The sequence below is a fragment of the Ascaphus truei genome, chromosome 2, assembly GCF_040206685.1.
Source record: "Ascaphus truei isolate aAscTru1 chromosome 2, aAscTru1.hap1, whole genome shotgun sequence".
Lineage (NCBI taxonomy): Eukaryota > Metazoa > Chordata > Amphibia > Anura > Ascaphidae > Ascaphus > Ascaphus truei.
The window spans coordinates 414442007-414457401 of NC_134484.1; the positions used below are offsets into that span (position 1 = coordinate 414442007).

The 15395-nt window shown below is 39.9% G+C and overlaps 1 protein-coding gene across 1 annotated transcript in view; it reads left to right on the forward strand.

Moving 5' to 3' along the window:
• MALRD1 (MAM and LDL receptor class A domain containing 1) overlaps positions 1 to 15395 on the forward strand; it is a 662703-nt gene that overhangs the window by 203795 nt on the left and 443513 nt on the right. Inside the window, exons 13-15 of the mRNA XM_075588643.1 lie at positions 7218 to 7338; positions 8964 to 9098; positions 15126 to 15278. Of these exons, the coding sequence (XP_075444758.1) occupies positions 7218 to 7338; positions 8964 to 9098; positions 15126 to 15278 (409 nt within the window). The remainder of the gene's footprint in view (positions 1 to 7217; positions 7339 to 8963; positions 9099 to 15125; positions 15279 to 15395) is intronic.

Genomic DNA, 15395 nt, shown 5'->3' on the forward strand with positions numbered 1-15395 from the left:
AATCTCCGTCCCTGCTTCTCTCTCCCAGTAGGCGGGTACCACTCTACGCGTTTCGCCAATCGGTACGTGGCTTCGTCAGGAGTCTACCGCCCCCTGCTAGTCTGCATTCTAATATAGCTCGCATCATAGACTATGATTTAAAACACCTGCTTCTACGAGGTCTTCATCAGTATACATAAGGGAGCATTCACACGAATCATGAGGGGATAATCAAGGGATGATTAGATGGAATCTAGGGATAGCGCAAAGCCGTCAACCAGCAGGGGCTCTCAAGATAGAAGCAGAGCCAATTACACCCCCATAAATACAGACAAACAAGCCCAAAGAGAGAAAGAGAGGCAACGTAAACTTCATCAATCCCCAGATAGAAGCCGAGATAGGAGGGAGAAAAGCAGGGAGCGGAGTCCACCACGACAAAGAGAAGATAGTGGGTCAGATGCTTTTTTAGGGGTATAAATGTCTTCCAATTTGGAGGACAAGGGGAATCGACAGTACAAAACACAGAAAAAAGATTCAAATGGGAAGTTAAAAAGAAGTCGACAGTCAGAGGAAAGAGGGGAGGGAGAAACAGACCGAGGAGGAAAGAGAAGAACATAACCAAAGATAACACCATGAGTAATATTTTCAACTTAAGCAAAATTGTATTGACAGATTCACAAAAGAGTGTAATTTCGAAGGGGCTGTCATTCGCACCAGCTAGACACCATAGCAGCTTTGATTTATTCGTAGATGCGAATAGATTTCTTCGGAAATTGACCCTAAAAAGGTTCTTCATAGGTAGAAATCAACAACCAAGGGTAGAAACAGGTGTAGCACCAGTGGTAGCACAAGAAATAAAAATGATACATACAGGATTGAAACCCAAATCCTCATGTGGGTAGCCACATTTTGCAAAAGGCAATCACCTAGAAACATTTTTCCAAATGATCAATTCAGATTTTGAAAATCTTTTGACACAAAAAACAAATTAAAAGATAATCTTACAAAACAGGAAAAATTAGCATTGAATGAACTGATGGATAATAACACATTGGTAATAAAACAGGCAGACAAGGGTGGGGGGACCGTCCTGAAGGATAGAGAAGATAACAACAAGGAATCTCACAGATTATTAGATGATGAAGAAACCTATCTGAAACTAAGGAAGAATCCCATCAATGAATATACAGATGAGCTGAGGTGTCTATTGGAGAAAGGGAAGGATTTAGAGATACTAGACGAGGGAGAATACAAATTTCTGTACAGTGACAAATCGAAAGTACCGGTATTTTACCATTTACCAAAAATTCATAAAAGTTAGATCAATCCCCCGGGCAGACCTATAGTCTCGGGGATTGACTCACTAACTGCCAATTTGTCACTGTACATAGATGTATTCCTGCAAAAATACGTCACACAACAGAAGGCGTATCTTAGAGACACCACAGATCTGTTGAATGTATTAAGTAAAGTGAAATGGGAACATAACTACATCATGGCAACATGTGACGTTGTGTCATTATACACGTCAATAGACCACGAGAAGGGCTGCAGAGCCATAAAAAGATTTCTAGTTAAGGATAACGATATGGTAGAGACACAGGCCGATTTCATTATTGACGCTATCATGTACATCTTGCAGCAAAACTTTTTTTGGTAAAATGAGGACTATTATCTTCAGAAGCGTGGAACGGCCATGGGTACCAGGTATGCCCCAAGCTATGCCAAACTCTTCATGGCATCCTGGGAAGAGGACAACATCTGGCCCAATGGTGAGCTTGGGGAGGGCCTGGTCCTATGGCGTCGCTTCATTGACGACGTGTTCCTGATATGGGGAGGGGGAGAGACTGAGTTGACCTACTTTTTGACAGGATTAGACAGCGACGACCTAAATTTAAAGTTTACCAACAATTTCAGTAACAAACAAATCAACTATCTAGATCTACAGATATATGTTGAAAATGAAAAAATAAGAACGAGAACCTATTTCAAGGAGACAGAAAAAAACAATTACATCCTACGGACGAGCTGCCATCTGCCTAGGTGGATGGATGGAGTCCCATCCAGCCAATTTACTAGGATCAAACGAAATTGCAGTGAGAGAGACACATTTCTAACACAATCTAAAAAACTTAAGGATAGGTTTATAGAAAAGAAATACAGAGAAGACAAGTTAGACGAGGCACTAATAAAGATAGATGGATTGCATAGGGAAGATCTACTCAACCCTAGACCAAAAATCAGTGTTGATAAGAACAAATTTGACTTTGCATTCCTCACTAACTACAATGGGGAAGCAAAGGAAATCAAAAAGATCATTGCTAAACACTGGGACATCCTCAGGAATGACCCAGTACTGGGAAGTGAAGTACCTGAACATCCCAATATCATATTTAGGAAGGCCTGCAATTTAAAAACTAAGTTAGCACCCAGAATCCTGAAGAGGGAAACAAAATCTCAACATTGGCTACAACAAAATAAAGGATTCCATGGATGTAAAACATGTAGGGCCTGTCAGTTTAAATCAAACAACAAAACTGAATTTATTTCAAACAGTACGGGGGAAAATTTCAAAGTAAAATCTTGTTTGACATGCAGGTCCGACCATGTGGTGTACCTCCTGGAGTGCCCGTGTAAACTACAATATGTAGGAAAGACTGAAAGACCAATAAGGGTCAGGATCATTGAACATCTAAGTAGCATAAAAAGATCACTTGTCACACACAGTCTATCTAAGCACTTCACGGAAAAACACCAGGGGGACACCACAGGTCTGACGTACATGGCCATTGAACATGTCCCGGGCCACTGGCGGGAGGGGATCGGAACCAGGAACTCATGAGGAGAGAATCATTCTGGATCCACAGGTTGCGGACCCTCTCCCCCAGGGGCCTAAACATGGAAATAGAGATAGCACCGTTTTATGATGTTAGACCATACCATCAATACTAATTATGTCTTTCTTGTCCTCTTCTTTATTCCTTTTTTCCTGCAATTGTTGAGTTCATTTTGTCTCTTGATATGCAACATATATAAGATTATTAGATGAGTTTAGGCTGTCGTTGTCTCTCCATCCCCCAGGGCACTTAACCCCTTAGATTCCTCAATGATAGAATGTATAAACCAATTGTTTTGGATTCTTTTTTATACTGAATTGTATAATTTTTGTGCTGCAATTGACATGATACCGTTTACAAATAGATACAGCATAAATGTGTCTCTAGACATGTTTTCTTTATCACTTGGTCATGTGGCCCTTGTAATTGTGAGTTCCTTATAGGACCAGCAGATAAGCTAACACTGTTGTCGTCCCTCCATCCCCTAGGGTACGTAACCCTTGAAGTCCCCTATTGATAGGATGTTTAAACCTACTGTTCAGATTCCTTTTTAGATTGAATTTTATAATTTTCGTGTTGATATGATACTGCCTATGAATAGATGTTGCATAAATTTGTCCCATAGATATGTTTAATTTATCTTAGGGTCATGAGGCTCAGGAATATTACACATGACACGGTATAAGCCACCCTTTTTCTCATTTCCGTATGGGGTGGATACATTAGTTCAATAAGAAGTATTCTATAGAGATATGTTTTTTACCTATGATGATGCAGCCCTGGATCATTGTACATGACGGAGTATTTGTCACTCATTTTTCCACTCTAATATGGGGGACATAGGAGCGTACATAAAGGTCCCTTTTTGAAGTTTTCCACTCCATGCCCTCATTTAGAACCTCGAACCCCAAAGGGGTATATATTTAAATATTAGAACTATTTTACCCACTACCTGCATATTTCCAGATCAGTCTAAACACCTTCCCCCTTTTTCTATAGGTGTATTTCATGTCTCACATGTACACCTTTTTTAATACATATCCTGTTAATATGAGAACCATTTTTTACATATCCTTTTATATATTGAACATTACACATATTGATTTTTTATAAGCAAGATCTTTTTCCACCATGAATTTAGTCCCCAACCTCTGACTGATGACCCTGTTCAATTTTTTATATATATATATTTTTATATTCAGATTAAGATTCCATCTAATCATGCCTTGATTATCCCCTCATGATTCGTGTGAATGCTCCCTTATGTATACTGATGAACTCCTCATTAGTGATTAGTGCAGACCTCGTAGAAGCAGGTGTTTTAAATCATAGTCTATGATGCGAGCTATATTAGAATGCAGACTAGCAGGGGGCGGTACACTCCTGACGAAGCCACGTACCGATTGGTGAAACGCGTAGAGTGGAACCAGCCTACTGGGAGAGAGAAGCAGGGACGGAGATTGGGAGCCCTCCACCGGAAGTGATGTATCGCGCCTGAACCGGAAGTGACGCATCGGAGTCCACCGGTTGAGACTTGACGGCGCGCATCTGAGGGAGCTAAAGATACACACTGAAACCAACGGGCAGCGCAGGGACTGGAGTGTCCGACGCCCTAGAACCCAGGAGGGGGCTGAGAGGAGGGAACGTCCAGCGTAGCAGTATCCCACGCATCGCATGCGCACCGGAGGTGGCGGGTGAGCCCATTATCCACAGTCTGCCTCTCTTCCATCACATTCATGTGATCAATGCTTGATTACTTTGTTTTTATTGTAAGTGTGCATTTTTAAGCCTTATAAAGTGAAGTTTTTACATGATTGGTCTGCACTATGGATACTCTTTCTCCCACATATCATATGCTGTCCTGCTGAGATTGGGGGTCTACACCATATCAAGAATCTACAGATCCATTCCGCTAAAACCACTGTGTCACACTGCCGGTTTTTTGTCTGAATCCTGTGAGTAAGCAACACATACGAACCAAGATACACCATTGTATTAACCCACTTATTATCAAACAGTCTACACTTAGATTGTGTTTTATTTTCATTTTCCTTCCATGCTCCCCCTGGATCACTCACGAATCTGTACGAATTGAGGGACCAGTGGAACCAGTCCCTAACCAGCTGGGTTTGAGCAGGAGGTTTATGTACACATTTATTCACGTCATTTATCACGTGTGCACTATTTTATATATTTTGTATATCACTAGATTTAAGATTAATTCACTTTATATTAGTAGTGAACACTAGTAGAGTTAGCGCTTTTTTTCAATTTTACACAGCTATATAAATAAAGACATACAATACAAGAGACAGTGTTATTACACAGACCTCATCCCTATACACCTCTCTGTCTCTCCAATTGTACCCACATTAGGATTGAACCTGTCAATTACTATATCTACTTACCTGCAAATCACAACTATTGTTGAGACTACAACTAAAACTTTATAACATTTATTTTATCCATGGAACACCTCCAGGTTCCAGGTTAATCTTAGAGCTGCGTTATGGCTTATCTGTTACACTGGAAAATTAATGCATCGAGAAAGTAAGTCCTGAGGCAAAAAGTTTGCTGACAACCAAAGGAAGATGGCCTGGGAGTCAATCAGAGTTGATGAAAACTAATGATGCTCAACCAGACACGGATGGTCACCCTAGTGACATGGGAAAAAAGATCACACAACGTGTGAAAACAACTTGTTGCCCAGGCAGTAAAAGAACAGTTGTCAAGATGGAAAAAGGAGCAAGAAATCCTCTGCAGAGTTGAGGAGGCTAAGCACATCAGGAAAATCTGTGCTTTGAAAACATCCCCCTTGAACTACTAAGGCGGGGGTGCGCAAACTGGGGTGAGAGATTTTCTGTGGGGGGCTGCAGAGGTTGCAGGGGTATCGCGTGAGGCCTCTGCAACCTATATTTACAGAGATTCAGATGACTGTGCTGATGCGTCGCCATGGGGTCATGCAACGTCATTTAACGCTTGGTACAAAAGGGAGGGGGAAGGGAGCACCAGAGGCAGCAGGCAGGGGGGGCGCAGCTGCAATAGTTTGCGCTCCCCTGGACTTAGGCATGCTGAATTAAAGCACCTACTTGAAGTGATAATGGATATGTGCACCGGCTACAAGGACTTTGTCACCAGTGTTCTCTTTAACCACGAACACATATCGTGGCCACAAATATAAAGACGTAGCAAGTTGCATTATTTAATCTCTCGAGTACTAGATAACCAGAATGGGATGTTTGGCTACTTGGCTTTGACCAAATCACCACCGGCACTCCGCCACCAGCCGCCGGTCACCTCGCCGCCATTCTCCTTGTCCCTAGATCTCCCCTCTTTAATCCGCTATTGAAAACTGTTCTTATTCATGCAGCAGTCTCCTGGTTTAGACTTCTGCGCACCTCTTCTACAATGGGTCACACTTTCGGTCATGGATATGGAAGCAGTTTAAAAGAAGAGGAAGGAACTAATAATGTAAATGTTGCTTACTGCCGAAAACAATATTGTAGTGTAGATGTGGAACAAAGGTAAAAATTCAATGGCATGCCTATTTCAGTAAATAAATATATCACATGTATATATTCATACATTATATTTATTCATTCCCTATTACATTTTTGTTATTAATATCAGAGGAAATAATAAGAATATAAATGATATTTTATTGATTTTATAGACACAACTCCAGCCTTGGCATTGAGTATACCGTATAGCATGATAAATCGTGGGGTTCATTATTGAAAGCAATTGTTTTGAAAACATTTGACATACCTTGCTGACTATGAATGGAAACACACTGAACAGTTTGCCCTGCTTTCCCTGCCATCATCTACATTTAGATAAAAAATACAAGGCTATTTGCTATTCAAACAAACTTCATTTGAAAACATATTTCTTATCCGCTGCTCTCTACCTTCATTTCAATGATGGTACTTGGACGTGTCTTAAATCTACAAAAAAAAAAAAAACATTTCCTTTTAGTCATTTGCATGCAAACAAGAAACATTCAGTACAGGGGCAAATGGAGCATACACCGCAATGTTGGGACAATGGGTTGGAAATGTACAAACACATTTTCATACATTTATCTGTCATAATATTGCCACTAGGTTGATAATTGAGCTCTAAAGTTTGTGAGTAGATACAGGAAATAAAAATATCACTTGTGCATGAAACATGCAAATGCACGATATGTTGTATTTATGTACACTGCAAGGTGGAGGGGTTTTGTCACTTTTTGTATCAACCATAACTTTTTTTAATGAGTAGATACAAAATCCATTCCTAACTTCAGATCTTAGAGTAATTGTTAGTAATGCCTGTCAACATGTACTATAGACCTGTTATTACCCTATTTATTTCCTTCATTTCAGTTTAATAATATATTATATTTCTACACTACAGATTATTTGGGAAGCCTGGCTTTTATCAGCCAATGCCACTATTGCGGTCGATGACATCAGTGTAGCTCCAGAGTGTGACTTTACAAACAATTCATTTTCAAGTACAAACAAAGAAAATAATGGCAAGTACTGACTTCATGTTGGGAATTTAAAATGCCCCGTTCTTTTTATGTCTAACATATTTTTATATATTTATACTGTATGTGTATGTAAGAATATATACAGTGCATTATGTATACTTTCATAGACAAATTCTCACTTAGACAGACATAAAACCAACACATTTCATTTTGATTGTTTGTTTTATTAATAATAATAATAATAATAATAATAATACATTATGTGAATTTAGGTTGTGAACAAACGAATGCATCAATTATATGTTGTACTTTATAACTTCACGTGTACTGTATGTGGTGGCATTTTGATCTGCATCAAGTATAAGAAACCTACTAAAAAAGATTCTTACATTGTGATAACAGTGTAAGAATAAAAGGAAAAATGGTGTGTAAATGTTAATGTTAGGCAGACTAATTCATTAAAGGGGCAGTTCAAACTAGTGTATAGTAAATAAATGAAATTGTCACCGTCCACTCTAGGGAAAATAAAATAGCAGATTAAATGTCCCACATTTTGCGGGTCAATAGGAAGCCACACATCATCCTTTGCAGATTTTTGCCTTCTTGATGTGGGGGATTCCATTTGCCGAACTACAGGTGAAAACTTTCCAAATTTGTACAGTACAGTATATCAAAAACAAGAGGTCCACAGGGCTACAATTAATGTGTTTTAGCTCCTGGGGACCCTCTGCTCCTTTCAATGTAATAAAAAGTGTGTGTGTGGATGGGGGCAGGTGGTGGAGGGTGGTCTGCTCCTTTAATAACTTACTGTATCAGTGTAACTGGCTTTCTTAGATGTAATCACCCTTAAAGTAACTATTTTACTTATGAATCGTTTCTTGTCAGGAACACTACAACATTGTCTATCAGCTCTGTGTATGTATCTGTGTGACTAATGATGGCACATGATTACTTTGCAAACAAAAGAACAACGTTAATGACTGTATAGGTGTGTGTTTGTGTGTGTGTGTGTGTGTGTGTGTGTGTGTGTGTGTGTGTGTGTGTGTGTGTGTGTCCTACGGCAGATTAAGGAGAAATAAGATGATGGGAATAGACTATGGCCTGAGCGTACATATGGGTTACGAAGATATGGGGCAGGTAGATATTTAAGGTGATTGGGGGGAGGAGGCTCTGTCCGTCCCCACAATCTCAGGCTTAAAAATGTAGTTTAGTTATCAGATCGTTTGCCAAACATTTTAAAGCCATTTGTATAGTATGAGCATTTTAAAAGTTAAAAATGATATTAAAATGCTTATTTTTTTTATTTTGTAAAGTGTAATTCAGCCACATTTAGACCAGGGGTATCCAACTCCAGTCCTCAAGGGCCACAAACAGGTTGGGTTTTAAGGATAGTCCTGCTTAGAGCAGGTGGCTCAATCAGTGGTTCAGTCAATGACTGAGCCACCTGTGTTGAAACAGGAATATCCTTAAAACCTGACCTGCTGGTGGCCCTTGAGGACAGGAGTTGGCCACCCCTGATTTAGACTATTTAACGTGGCATTGTTTTTTAGTTCATGTTTTTCCTACGGGAAATTGAACTACCCCTTTAAGTCATATAATTGCCACCTAATAATTAGTGGATATGTAAATTGTTTGCTGTTATCATTTAAAATAACTTATTGTTGCAGGTCAATTAAAAGAGCCCTTATCTCTCCACTGCCCAATTGGGTTTTTACCTTGTGGAAATGGAGACTGTATACCGTTGAAGAAATTCTGTGATTTCACACCTGACTGTCCAAATGGTGCTGATGAAGCATCATGCTGTAAGTTATATTGTTTACTTCTAACTCTTATTAAAAATAAAAAAATTGCAAAAATGTATGTAAGGCATAGCTTTGAGTAAGTGTTATGTTTAACATAAAGTTTTACGTTTTACGTTTTGCTGTATTGCAAAACCATTGTTGTGTAGCAGAACTCATCACGGCAGATGATTTGTAATTAATGACAATGTTTGTGTTGTGTTTGAGCTGCATTTTTCTTCTATTTGGCAATATATGTGAGGAGAATGTAATGTATATGTTGTCCACATTCGCGGCACCTACAATATGTTTTGCTAAAACTGTCAAAAAGAATGGAAAAGTGTGATCGTTCTATTTAGCGGAAAATAAATGTGGTAAAAATTGACAAGTTGAAGCAAAGTTTGAACTTTAAAAAAACTTTATTTTGAAATGTCACCAGCAGCTATTGTTTTTTCTGTTCGACTTAATATTGTACCCATTGACTTATATACCTCTCAAAACACTCACCTATACAAAACATGGAGGGATACCTGGGAAAAAGTTATATTTGCATATTCAAAGGAGTTTCAGTCACATATTTAAATTCACTTATTTTCCAGGTATCTCATGTGTGTGCACAGGTATCTCTCCACTGTTACATAGAGGTATACATATATACGTCAATAGGGCTATCAATTGGTATTCTACTAAATATGTCTCGCACTCGCTCATATACGTACTGTACATGAGTATTTTGGTAGGTATTTAATTCAACAGGTACTCTGCTAAATAGGTCTCTCTCTATTTTATTGTGAGTGTTCTGGGAGGCATGCAACTCAAATTAGTACTTTGATTTTTTTAAAACTGTAATTTGCCCCAGGTTCACAAACTTAGTCAAAATGTTTGCACATCTCCAGTTGCCTCTCACAAGACCAGTAATTGTGAGAGATGTGTGTAAGAAATAGTTGTAACACTCTCCTAATAGTGGCACATTCTCTTTGATTTAATAGCCATCTGCGGGGGGTGCTGACACTTGGGCTGCAGAAATAGAATGGGGTTATACAGTCCTTAGTGGTGTTAGCTGTGTCAGAAGTGAATTTGCGGTAGGAAGAAAGAATGATGGGTGACAGGGCCTTCTGAATAATAATGGAATTTCTTGAAGAAAGTCCCCAAAAAATTAATTTTCCTGGCAGGATGATTCTATGGTCCTGCCTAACAGGGGTACAATCTTGAGTTGTTAGGGTAGTGGCCCGAGAGTCGTTACTAGGGACTGGTCTAATCAAATCCTCCAAGTACCAGAGGGCAGAGCTATCTCCTCTTACCACTGACCCCTAGCTCTGTCCAATGACCCAATGAACTACTTGTGTCAGTACTCTGCTCAATAAGCTAGACTTTACTTCTGGGCACATAACTGGTTGCTCTATCCTGAATTCACACCCCATTTATCCCTAGTTAAATGCAGAGGAACTTGCTACAGATGCAGAATTATGGTTGGTTGCGCTGCCACCCCTAAATCCGATGTGGCACCGTGTTTTCTTCATCTGTGCTCGCGGAGTCCCAGTAAGGAGACTTAATGGCCCATCGGGATTAACACAGGTGAGGTCCCTGTGTCAGAATGGGACTCGGGCTGTGTGAATCCTACCAGATTGCACCTGTCTCTAAGAGACACACAGTAAGAGTGAGACTGAATCACCTCTCGGGTGGGTAGTGGGAGGGGTTAATCCTTTCATTACCATAGCGGTTACTACCACTAAGGTAATTAAGGGGTTAACCCCTCTCACAACCTTCCCTGTATGCCTAATCCCCCACCCTGGGTCAACTACCCCCTTCACCCACCCCCTCAACCCCAATAAAATAGGTACTCTGGCTTAATCCTTTCATTACCTTAGCGGCTAGCCGCTAAGGTAATGAAGCTGCTTTTATTTTATTTTGTTAACACAGTATTGAAGCAGGGGGTCTCCGGAGCTCAACCACATTCATTTCAGCCCCGGGCAAACCCTGCTTCCCGAATTACAGGCCCCGGTATAGGGTGCAAGTATCTCCCTGTATTGTTTAAATGTCCCGGTCACGTGGGCCGTGACGCGGGTGAATTTAAACATGGTGGGAGAACAAAGGGAGCATTTAAACATACCAGCACCCCGTAAAGGGGCCTGTAACTCGGGAAGCACGGGGTCTCCGGGGCTAAAATGAATGCTGTTCAGCTCCGGAGACCCCCTTCTTCAATACTGTGTTATGAAAATAAAATAAAAGCCGTGCAATCGCCTATTAGAGGCGCGCAGGTACAGTAGAGTGACTGATACAGTCTCACTCTTACTGCACGTCTATTACAGCCAGGTGCAGCCCGGTAGGATTCACACAGCGCGAGTCCCATTCAGACCCAGGGACCCCCGCTGTGTTAATCCCAATTGGCCATTACTGACTGCTATGTGGTGCGCCGCAGACTGGCAAGGCATTGCACACGGTTGACCAGCCCATTCTCGCAGCCGCGCGAGCGTCCATAGTGCTGCATCTGTATTTATAGCTTCTTCTAAACCTCCTGCCCTTAAACTCCTATTGGGCAGGGAAATACTTTAGGGCTGGGAATGATAACCACTTTAGTACCAGCGGGGCTTCTACGTAGTGAAGACTGGTTTGTTCAAATGGGCACAGGGATGTGCTTAAATAAGAGCATCTACAAAATATAAAAAAATATCCCAAAGGATTAGTAGAATGAACTCTGTTTCTTGAAAAATGCATATAAATGCAGAAATGAGTGTGACACCAGGGAGCAGTCAGATATTTATGAAGCAATGGATCAAAGCTGCAACACTAGTGCAAAATTAGGGAGCTAGCTTAGCAGCATAAGGCTTCTCCATGGCAGTAAATGCGTCAACCAACCCTATTGCTGGCCAGTAGCTATATGGGATGTACGCATAGTCATTGTAATGTGGAGTGTTGGGATATAAGAAGGGCAAGGAGTTAGAAAATGACAAGTTAGGCATGGCTAAATGACATTAATAATGTATTACCCACCTGCAATAATTTTATTTCATGACAAATAACAATACATCACCGTGTTGTTTAAGACTCAATGTAAAGTAGGTTAAAGAAACAGAGCATGGTACAGTATCTAAAAAAAATGAGTGTATTTTTTGCAACTACAGTACTACTACATTACCTACAGTAGTTGATGGAGGGAATGAAACATCTTCATTTGTGAATGAAGTATATAACCCATAAAATGTTAAGCTGATATGAAACATTGTGTGACACCATCTAATTCGGTACCAGCTCTTCTAAATCTTCATAAAGCCAGTCAGTGTAGATTGATTTTTTTTCATGCACCAAATTACATATTTAACCTCAAGTACCTAGAATATTTTTGAAGTCACAAAGGATATTTTGGAGATTTATGTCATTGTAGTGGGAAACGACTGTACATTTTAGAACACTTATCCTATTATTTATCTTTTTTAGAATAATGTATCCCTGTTGTAACCTAACTGTTCAGTGCTTACTGGTCTGTTTTTAACACTGATTTTAATAGACTAGGACATAAAAAGCAGAAAAGTATAGGCATCAGAGCCCTAGTTAAAGGGAAAATTACGCATTTTATGATGTGAACAATGAAAATGTTTTTTTTCCTTGGGTTATACTGTATGTTATTGATGTGTGACAGCCTGCTTATTGTCCACCCTAAAACAGCAGGGAGATAAAATGGTTTATAACTCACAATGCATTACTGAATGTAGCAATTCAAATCTCCAATGGTCAATTAGCGCATTAGGAACAGACACCAGAAATCCAAAACATTAATTATATTAACTGTAGCATCCTTGTTAATTTAATCCCAGTGAGTCATGGTCCCTAGGCAGTATAGGTGTTAATTCTTCTCTATACTGTACATGGTTAAAAATACATAGTTATATTAAGTAAACAGGGTTATACATTATATACAAGACATTGCATGCACAGTAAGAGATAATATATATACAGTATATAATATATGTAACAGTTACAGACCAGATTAAAATGTGAGATAGCTTTAGTTTTGAAAGAACTTAGATTGGTGGCGGCTGTGAGAGTCTCCGGTAGATTGTTCCAGTTTTTGGGAGCACGGTAAGAGGAGGAGGAGCCAGATACTTTGTTGAACCTTGGGACCATGAACAGTCTTTTGGAGTCAGATCTCAGATGATAAGTGCTGCATGCAGTAGGGGTGAGGGGCTTGTTCAGATAGACGGGTAGCTTGCCCAGAACGTATTTGAAGGCAAGACAGGAAAGTTGAACTTTACGCCTAGACTCAAGTGATCCAAAGATAAAAGTGACAAAGGCGCTCCAACGCTGGATCCTTTCAATATGATGGTATAGGTGATATACAAATAAACAGGATAGGACAGGGGGATATTCTGATTGATGCTTGTAGTAAAGTCCCCAAATAGACCAATGATCCCTGAAGGGTAAGATAAGGGCTGTGAAACCCAGTCAAACCCTCATTGGGATGGATCCTTGACTCACAATGAGTATTGAAGAGAATAATAAATGATATTCACAGATGCCCCTTTTAGTCCAAAATCCTGATAGGCGTGCAGCCAAGTGGGATGACATGAGACAAATCTTCAAAGACAAACAGGAAAGAAGCTAGCGCACAGCCAAGAATGGGTCCCAAATGTATGAATAAAAAATCTTCTTTGTTGAGCCATCTTAAAAATGGAGGTGAACACCCTCCTACGCGTTTCGTGTAGAAAACACTTTATCAAGTTGATAAAGTGTTTTCTACACGAAACGCGTAGGAGGGTGTTCACCTCCATTTTAAGATGTCTCAATAAAGAAGATTTTTTATTCATACATTTGGGACCCATTCTTGGCTGTGCGCCAGCTTTTTTCCTGTTTGTATTTGAAGATTTAGACTCAAGTGATGACCAATCTAGTTCATTAAGCATTTCGCAGTGATGTGTGTTGTAGTTGCATTGCAGGAGAAAACAGCATATTGAATTGTAGGACAAAAATGCATATTGAATTGTAGAGGTATCAAGTTATTGCAGGGCTTAAGGAAGAAGTCCTGGAAGGGTCTGCCAGGAGTTTCAGGGAGGCAGTTTCCTTGATCTGTCCTGAGCAGGGCAAAAGGCTCTTATAGAGAGATGAACTGCTACAAGTCTCATAGTGTGAAGAATTAGATTCCAATGTCTCAAAGTACTAAAAACCTGTCTGGTTGCTGATACCAGTTTATATGTTGCAAAACGGTTAAAAGTTCCTAGCACCCTTTTCTTCATTACCATTCCTTGTCAAGAGCCTGCACGAAACTAGCCAGCCTCCTGAAAAGAACAAGGCAACTGCACAGCAATGTAACAGGGACGTATCCCCGTTAACAAACTTGCCTCTAAATCAGCAGTGTGCTGGTTAATTGTATACCAGCAATTAACCAACTCCACTGGCTGATTAGAGGTCTCTCAGAAATAGCCTGTTCTGAGACAGGAAGGGAGGATTTCTTAGTCTCACAATTGGGTCTGACCCAGGAACAACAGATGTCTTGAGCTGCAAAGAGACTGCAAGCTGACAGCAAGACAAAGGGGACCAGACCAGTGCAGAGAAGCCTTCGCCTACAGCTAAAAGAAACAGAAAATACTTTCTTATGGGACTATCTGTATAAATGTGTATATATATATGGGGCTGGTAATTAGCTTAGATAACGAGCCAGTCGGAGAGGGCTGGACTACATGTGTAGATATTCTCCAAAGTGGAGTAGGTTTTCTTTTGCTTCATTTGTAGAATTTTGCTGTGTTAAATGGACAGGCGCAATAAATCCTAATTTAAGTTTCACTTTAAACATTCTCCATGTGTACCTCTGAACGCGTCTCTTACAAGCACCCATACACCTTTAAGCAGAACTCCTACTTAAAGAAACAATACTGCAAGTTGGGTCTGTTCATATTGTATATTTCTTACATGTGCACTCTATCCTTCATGCCGTGGAGGGGGGGAGGGGATAGAAATGTTACATAACTGTATATAGTTTTATAGTCTATTTACTACAGTATATCATATAATCAATTGATGAATCTTTATCTTTTAAAATTAAATCTGTGCAATTTCCAGCTGCCAAATGCGACTTTGAAACAGATAGTTGTGGCTGGTATGAGGCATTAGACACTGATGAATTTGACTGGATAAGAAGTTCGAGAAGTGCCCTTCCCCCTTATTTCCAGAAGCAAGCTCCACCTCAAGATCATACCTATAATGTGTCTGAAGGTAACATATCTACAAATTATTGTTGTGTAGGAATGATCAATGTTTTCTTTGTGGATACTGCTTTATATATATATATATATATATTGTGACAGAAACCAGGGGATGGTAATAAATTCC